Here is an 8,598-nt window from a genome sequence, read left to right on the forward strand (position 1 = left end):
GTGAGAACCCTCCGAGTACCCCCTAAAACCGGCCCTGCACCCTCCAGCTCAGCTCCAGCGCGGCCGTGAGCTTTTCCTAGGACTGGCCCTGGCGGGGCGCCTAGAGCCCCAGTTGCATTGCTCCAGGAGAAAGGAGGGGGGCGGTGCATTTGCAGGAGGAGGAGAAGGGGGGTGGGTGGTGGGGGAGAGAGAAAATTGCGCGGAGACCTGCCAAGCGCCACCGCCGCCGCCACCGCCGCTGCCGCCGCCGCCGCTGCCGCCGCCGCCGCCGCCGCCGCCGCCGCCGCCTGTGAGCTCCGGCGGGCAGCCGGGCTGTCGGCTTCCCGGGACATCTGGGTCCAGCGGGGCACAGCCCTGGGCGCTGCCGGAGCCGCCGCCACCGCCTCCGACGCGAGTGCAGGCGGCTTCCCCGGGAGCTTGTGCCGCTCCAGCTCCTCGGGGGTGGAGAAGTGGGGGGTGGGGTTGTTGTTGGGGGGGAAGAAGGGGGAGGGGGCAACGCCGAGAGAGTCAGTGGTTTCCATGGTGATGGAGCTGAAAGTGCAGGAAATTTAAAGGCTTGGACCCAGCGAGACAGACAAACCGGTGCCAACGTGCGCGGACGCCGCCGCCGCCGCCGCCGCTGGAGTCCGCCGGGCAGAGCCGGCCGCGGAGCCCGGAGCAGACGGAGGGAAGTGCCCCGAGGACCCGCTCGGCCAGCGGCGCTGCACAGAGCAGCAGAACGAGGAGCAGCAAGAGGAGGAGGAGGAGGGGAGAGCGGCTCGTCCACGCGCCCAGCGCCGCCGCCGGCTCGGGGAAGCAGCGAGGAGCCGGCGCCCCCTGCGCCTGCGGTCGCCCTGGAGTAATTTCGGATGCCCCGCCGCGGCCGCCTTCCCGAATAGACCCGGGAGAGGAGTTGCGGCCAACTTGTGTGCCTTTTTTCCGCCCGGGTGGGAGCCGGCGCTGCGCGAAGGGCTCTCCCGGCGACTCATGCTGCCGGCCCTGCGCCTGCCCAGCCTCGGGTGAGCGGCCGCCGGAGAGACGGGGGAGCGCGGCGCCGCCGCGGGCTCGGCGTGCTCTCCTCCGGGGACGCGGAACGAAGCAGCAGCCCCGGGCGCACGCCGGAGGCATGGAGCGCTGCCCCAGCCTGGGGGTCACCCTCTACGCCCTGGTGGTGGTCCTGGGGCTGCGGGCGGCACCGGCCGGCGGCCAGCACTATCTCCACATCCGCCCGGCCCCCAGCGACAACCTGCCCCTGGTGGACCTCATCGAACACCCGGACCCTATCTTTGACCCCAAGGAGAAGGATCTGAACGAGACGCTGCTGCGCTCGCTGCTTGGGGGCCACTACGACCCAGGTTTCATGGCCACTTCGCCCCCCGAGGACCGGCCCGGCGGAGGCGGGGGGTCGGCCGGGAGTGCCGAGGACCTGGCCGAGCTGGACCAGCTGCTACGGCAGCGGCCGTCGGGGGCCATGCCGAGCGAGATCAAAGGGCTGGAGTTCTCGGAGGGCTTGGCCCCGGGCAAGAAGCAGCGCCTGAGCAAGAAGCTGCGGAGGAAGTTACAGATGTGGCTGTGGTCGCAGACCTTCTGCCCGGTGCTGTACGCGTGGAACGACCTGGGCAGCCGCTTTTGGCCGCGCTACGTGAAGGTGGGCAGCTGCTTCAGTAAGCGCTCGTGCTCCGTGCCCGAGGGCATGGTGTGCAAGCCGTCCAAGTCCGTGCACCTCACCGTGCTGCGGTGGCGCTGTCAGCGGCGCGGGGGCCAGCGCTGCGGCTGGATTCCCATCCAGTACCCCATCATTTCCGAGTGCAAGTGCTCGTGCTAGGACTCGGGGCCCCCTGCCCGCACCCGGACACTTGATCGATCCCCACCGACGCCCCCCGCACCGTTTCCAACCAGTTCCACCACCCTCTCGCGAGGGGGATTCAATGAACTTTTTTTTTTTTTTTTTTTTTTGGCTACAGAGACCTAGCTTTCTGGTTCATGTAATGCACTGTTTAACTGTGTAGGAATGTATATCTGTGTGTATATACGGTCCCAGTTTTAATTTACTTATTAAAAGGTCAGTATTATACGTTAAAAGTTACCGGCTTCTACTGTATTTTTAAAAAAAATAAGCAAAAGGAAAAAAAAGAACAGAGAAAAGAGAGACTTATTCTGGTTGTTGCTAATAATGTTAACCTGCTATTTATATTCCAGGGCCCTTCGCATGGCGAAGCAGGGGGGAAAAGTTATTTTTTTCTTAAAGTACAAAGAGAGGGGAGAAGTTTTTGTAGAAGGACTTTTAAAAAGCTATTTTCCATTCTTCGGAAAGTGTTTTTGGTTTTCCTTGGACCTCGAAGAAGTATAGAGTTCAATGTTATTTTACAGTTATTGTAAATATAGAGAACAAATGGAATGACTAATCATTGTAAATTAAGAGTATCTGCTATTTATTCTTTATAATATCCCGTGTAGTAAATGAGAAAGAAGTGCAGAGCAGGATTAAAGAAAACCACTAAAATCGACTGGCTCCACACTGCGATTCTCTGTGTTGGTGATTGATGGGAGGGGTGGGGGGTAAGGGGGGCGGGCAGGGGGTGCCGCTGTGCTTATTACGCCTGTTAGGAGAAGGGGCTCATGCCCTCTTCGGGTGTGATGGAGGTGACCACGCAATTTTTCATGGGGGGGGGGGAGATTCTCAACCCCTCACTTGAGCATCACGTGGCCTCCGCCCAGTCTCCCAGCTTTTTCTCCCTATATCACCAAAGCCTGGGCCTGTCGTGACCTCGACACCCAGCCGGCCCCCTGGAGCTGACCCCAGGCTGGGCCGAGGGAGGGGGGAGGGTGGGCGGCCGCTTTGTCCTGCCTGACAGGCCCTTCACAATGGGGACACGTGTCTTTCACACCTACCCTAGGGGCGGAGTGCCGCTGAAACTTGACCCCCGAGGAATGGGGGGGAGAGATCAGAGCGCGCCCACCCAGATCCCTACACCCCTCCTGCCTCCCACCCCCCCCCCCTCAATATTCAGCCCGTATTAACCCTTTGCACGCCCGGAAATTACGATGGTAATTCCAAGCTGAGGCTATCCCTTGGAATCAACACTCACAGCCTCTGGGATCCTGCCAGTCTGAGCCCCACCACACCCCCCCCCCCCAAATCCCAGGCCCTCAGCCTTGATGTCTGGGAGATTTGACACTCGCCTCCCTTCTCCCCCCAATACCTAAGGAAGACTCTGAGGGTCAGGGTTTCAGAAGGGTCCGAATTGGATTGGAAAAAAAAACAAAAACGCCATCACTAGGTTCTGCCGTGGGGAAAGGGGTGCACCCCGGCACCCCGCACCCCAGCTCTGGACACTTACTCCACTTGGGGGTGGGGAGGGAGGAGAAATCAGAATCCAGATCTTTGCGCTTCTGGGTTAGATAGGGGTTTGCCCTTAAAGGGACCTGCAAAACATCACCCCCACCCCACTCCTGAAAGAAAGCCAACTTCTCGGGGCGGGCGCTCGACTCGCGTGCGTCCCTCCGCCTCGGTCCGCGGCGGCGCCCATCCGCGCGGCTCCACGTGGGCGCTTCCTGACACTGCTCGGGGCTCTTTATTTATCTTGGACTCCAAAGTCGCTCTCCTTTGCTACCTCTCCCCCCGGACGCGCCCCCCCCCCCCCACCTCCCTGCCTCCCTCCGGGCGTCCCTCTCCGTCCCCCCCCCCCCCCCCCCCCCCCCCGCCACCTCCGGAGTCCCGGCGAATCTATGCTAATTATTTCAAACCTGCGCCCAGTCCCCAGCGCAGTTTCAATGCCCCCGGCCCCGCCCGCCCGGTCCCTCCAGCCGGGCGCTTTCTTCCCTCCCGAGGCAGCCTCGGTGGCTCCTCATTTCAATAGCCTGGCCCGGGAGCCCGAGCCCCCTCCCCGGCGCTGCCTCCGTCAGCCGTGGGACAGACGTTAGGGTATTCATTAACTGAGAGCCGAGGAATAACGGCATTATTCCCCCCAGAGAGGGCACCCTGCCCCCGCGACTATCTGAGGCTTCATTGTAAAAGGATTAAAAGTTAAAGACCTCCATCTTATGATTCTTTCATTTAATCTTCCTGGCGCCTGGGAGACATGCTCGATGGATGATGGCTTTTAAAATATTCCTAATGTCGGCTACCTTAAGACTCCAAGCCGGGCAAACAAACGTAATTTATTTCCAGAAGAAAGGGGATATTGAGATGTTTAAGTTTATGAACCGCCGTCCCCATGTATATTTGTTAAGGTCTGACAAATACCCAAATAACGTTAAAATCAGCCATTCATCACTTATGAATTTATGCAAAACTTTCTGTGCCCCGGGCCAATATTTTTTTAGACAGAGTTTCACTTGCGAGAGGTGGAGGTGGTGGGGAGGAGGGAGGAGGAGGGGGCTTGTCGGGGCCGGGGGGGGGGGGGGCGGGGGGGCCGAAAGCAAGAATTTTCATGCCTGGTAAACACGCGAATTATGCGAAGAGAGTTATTCCCAGCTGGGCGGGCAGCCAAAACTCCGAGAGCGCGCCGAGGCCAGCGCCCCCACCCCCACGTTGGCAATGTCATTGGATTACAATGCGAGGTCTTCCCCTCCGCGACGCCCCCTCCTCCCTCCGCCCGCCCGCCGGCCCGAGCCCCTCCTCCCCACCCCTGCCCACTTGGAAAACCCGCTCGCAGCCGGCCAGCTTCTCGGCTTTCAGAGCAGGAGCCGGTGTGAGCTAGGAGGACCGGCTGCAGAGGTGACCTGCAATAGACAGACCACCGGACAGACAGGCTCAAAGGCCAGGAGCGGAGCCACCACTCCAGACTGGGAGAGAGGAGCCGGCAGGACCCAGGCAGTCCCAGGAGAGAGCCAACGAGGTGCTGGTTCCCGAACAGTGTGATTAATGCACAGCCGGTTCCGTCTCTATCATTATTAATGTTGATAATACTAATAATAGCATCCACACGGAAAGGAGTGGAGAGCTCTGGGCAGAGAGGCAAGAACACTGTCCTTTGCGGTCACCTAGTGCCCATCTCCTGTAAGGAGGGAAATGGATCTGGGTGTCTTCTGAGGCTTTGCCAGCCTGTGTCCATGAATGTCTGCAGCTGCTGGGACCATGCCTCCCTGGGATGGAGATTTATGACTATTACTGGTACAGACACATCAACCTTTTCACAATCCCTGGAAGAGAGTAGCAAGGTGCCCATCTTCCCCGCCCTCCAGCAGTGACTGCAAGAATTCACTCATCAACCCTCTGTTTGTAACTCTTCCTTTTGTTCCTTCCTTCCGCTCTTCCCACACGCCCCACGCTTCATGCACAAGCACACTGAGGCCAACTGTCCACGGAAAGCCAGCCCCCGGGGGGAGGGGAGTCTGGGAATGGGATCTGGTTCCCTGTTGAGATGGGGAAGGCCAGGGGTCCATTATCAGTCTTGCTGGTGAGACTCCTGGGAAAGAGGGTTGAAGTTTGGTGGCAGCTGCAGGAGGAGGCTGGCTGTGTATTAAGAGCTCTTAGCTGGGCTGGATGGGGACGGCAGGGGGAGGGCCCAGCCCATATTGGTATTTTGAAGGAGTGATTCATCCTTTTTCTTTAATGCTCTTGGAATGTCAGAGCTGGAGGGGAGCTTAGATTCCAGTGCCCACCCCTCAATTTACAGATGAGAAGACTGAGACCTCACAAGGGATTTGCTGAGGATCACGCTGATTCACGTAGTGGTGGTTCTCTAAGGGGTCGCCATTGTGCCTCTCCACAGCTCACTTTTTCTTCATTCTTTTGTTTAACTTTGCATTATTACTATTCTTATTTTGGCCAGGGAGAGCGCTTTCCGTAATTGACATAATGACAACTGATCATCGGGGAGTTGATCAACCGTTCTGCTGTCTCTATTCACAAGCCAGCTGTTAATGGTGCCTGTTGTGCTAAGCACTGAGGTAGGCCCTTTACACCCATTCTGGTCCCAGGTCTCTAGTTTCCAAACAAGGGAGCCGGAGCTCAGAGGGTTTAAGCACCTTACCCAAAGCCACACAGTAAGCGATACAGTTATGATTCAAAATTGGAGCTGATGCTACCGCCTCTGCTTTTTCTGTAGCTCTGTAGAGATCCGTGCTTGGGGAGCCACACAGAACATTTCTGTACACCCCATTATGTGCCAGGACCCCTCTCCCTCATGTCCCTCTGACTCCCCCCCCCCCCCCCCCCCGCCCCAACACACACACACACAAGGAGTTTATAATGCAATGGAGGAGGTAAGAAATGAAGAGCAGGGCAAGTGATGAAAGAGGAGATAAACAAACCTGGGCCAGATGGTGGGGGCTCCCTGCTGGACTGGGCAGCCAGGAAAGGCATCTGACTAAAGTCGCAAAGAACAAGGTGAATGTCAACCTACTGCGGTGGGGATGTGAGAGGAAAGGGCCTTTAGATGGAAAAAGCAGAAAGATAAAGACATGATGTTGGATAAGAATTTGTGTCCTTGGGAAACAGCTCAAACAAACTGGACCATAGGATGGACCCAGGCCTAATAGATAACCAGAACAATGCTCAAAAACTGTGGAATAAAGAAACAGTTCCTTTGCAGTAGCGCTCTAATGGTGTGCCTGCCCTCTTCAGAGCTCTCAATGGCTCCCTATTGCCTGAAATATAAAGTTTAGTGCCCTGAGTTGGCATGCAAGCTCCTCCATAATTTGGCTTCAGCCTGCTTTTCAGATCTTACCGCCTGCTCTCACTTGGCTTGGGTCCATCCTATGTTAAGGTGTTTTTCTAATGTATCTTTATGGCTGAAAGTATTACAGATGTCCTCTTTTTTTCCCCATTGATCCCCTCCACCCCATTCCCAGCCCCCAGGACCTATGACATTGCCTCGAAAGTCCCACAATATTGCCTCTACTGCAGTCTATTGGCTAAGCAAGTATCTACGACCAGTCCAAACTCAAGGAGGGGGAATTAGACATCACCTCTCAGTGGGAGCAGCAAAGCATCAGGGGCCACCTTCAATCTACCACAAGCACTTTCTATAGGCCAGACGCTGTACTTTATACCCGGGACACAAAAATGAGCAGATACAGTCTTTTTTCCATTTAAGTTTGGTTCCAGTGTCCAGGATGGATTGGAAATGGGATAGTGGCTACTGGGATATCAGGTGAGGAGGACCTTGCCATGGTCCAGGAAGAGTCAGGAAGAGTGAATACTTGAGGAACATCAATGCCAATGAACACAAAGATCACTTGCCAGGAGACTGGAAAGGACTTGGTGATTGATGGGATGTGGGGACTGAAGGAGAGGTCAGAAAGGTCCCTGATGTTTCAGGCCTGCGAGGGACCATGCACAGAAGAGGAATCTCATACAAAAGAGCATCCTTCACCACCCGCTACTCCTTACACACACACACACACACACACACACACACACACACACACACACACGTTCCAGGCTTGTCCAGAAGAGGGAGGATCTGAGTAGCCTGCAGAAGATTTTGATTTATAATTGAGATGGATGGATGGATGGATGGATGGATGGTAGAGACAGCAAAAGAAGGTGGGCAGGGATAATCAAGCACTCTTGGGGTGCAGTAAGATTTTCCCCAGCAGACCAGCAGGTCCTGACGGTACCAGATGTATTTGCACGGGGGATGGTCTGAAGTAAGGAGTGCAGGGAAACCTGGGAGAGGCCAAGGGGCAGAGAAGATGCTGACACTGTCTGAGAGATGCTACCAGCTGGGGCTTCAGATTTGTGATCTCGCTGTGAAACGATGAGCCGTTATACATTATACACCATGATACACCTGAGGAAAATGAGGCTCAGAGACACGGGTTTGGTAAGTAGAAGCACCTGGATTCAAATCCAGGCCTGTGTGATGTCCAAGTCACACCAGACCTCCTCCATAAAGCCCCCCCGCCCCCCTCCACGGCTGGAATGAATCCTCTCCTTTCTCGGTACTTCATCACCGAGCCCTAAGGATTGCAGTTTCTCTGGGAAGGAAAGTCTTAACCTGCTGTGCTTAGGAAAGGGCTCTGCAGAGTGTGTCTGAAATGCATTTGCGTGTGTGTTTTTTTTTAAATATATTTTATTGATTCTTCACAGAGAGGAAGGGAGAGAGACAGAGAGTCAGAAACATCGATGAGAGAGAAACATCAATCAGCTGCCTCCTGCACATCCCCAACTGGGGAAGTGCCCGCAACCCAGGTACATGCCCTTGACCGGAATCGAACCTGGGACCCTTCAGTCCTCAGGCTGACGCTCCATCCACTGAGCCAAACCGGTTTCGGCTTGTGTGTGTTTTTTGTGGGAAGAGAGCCTGCCATATGCATCAGATCTCAGGTCTGTAACACAAAGATTAAACCCTCCTCTAGGCTCTGAGAATTTTTAAATCACAGATATTTTAAAGTTGTAACTCATTTGTTAAATCTTCACAGCACACAGTACAATGCTTGGCACGGTGTTTAGTAAATACTAGTGAAGTGACTCAGAGCTCACTGTAGGTTCTTGAGGAAGGGATGCGGTAGAAAGATTCTTCTGGATTATATTTGTGAAAAAAAAAAATCCGAAAGGTAAAACTGTAGGCTGGGAGGCCACATAAGAGAGTGCTACCGTCATCTAGTTTTGAAGGACAGTGTGATCAAGGGGAAGGGAGAGGAAAGGACACAATTAAGATGTTTTAA

The 8,598-nt window shown here is 55.5% G+C and overlaps 1 protein-coding gene across 1 annotated transcript; it reads left to right on the plus strand.

Annotated features, from left to right (window-relative positions):
* The first annotated feature begins 505 nt into the window (after nt 1-505).
* On the plus strand, nt 506-2,471 carry NOG (noggin). The gene has a single exon (XM_070393437.1). It carries the CDS (start codon nt 1,106-1,108, stop codon nt 1,802-1,804), a length of 699 nt encoding a protein of 232 aa, XP_070249538.1. The 5' UTR covers nt 506-1,105; the 3' UTR covers nt 1,805-2,471.
* The last annotated feature ends 6,127 nt before the right edge of the window (nt 2,472-8,598 follow it).

The sequence above is a fragment of the Myotis yumanensis genome, unplaced genomic scaffold (assembly GCF_028538775.1).
Source record: "Myotis yumanensis isolate MYYU_CA2020_CCGP unplaced genomic scaffold, mMyoYum1.0.hap1 SCAF_16, whole genome shotgun sequence".
In the NCBI taxonomy this organism is placed as follows: domain Eukaryota; kingdom Metazoa; phylum Chordata; class Mammalia; order Chiroptera; family Vespertilionidae; genus Myotis; species Myotis yumanensis.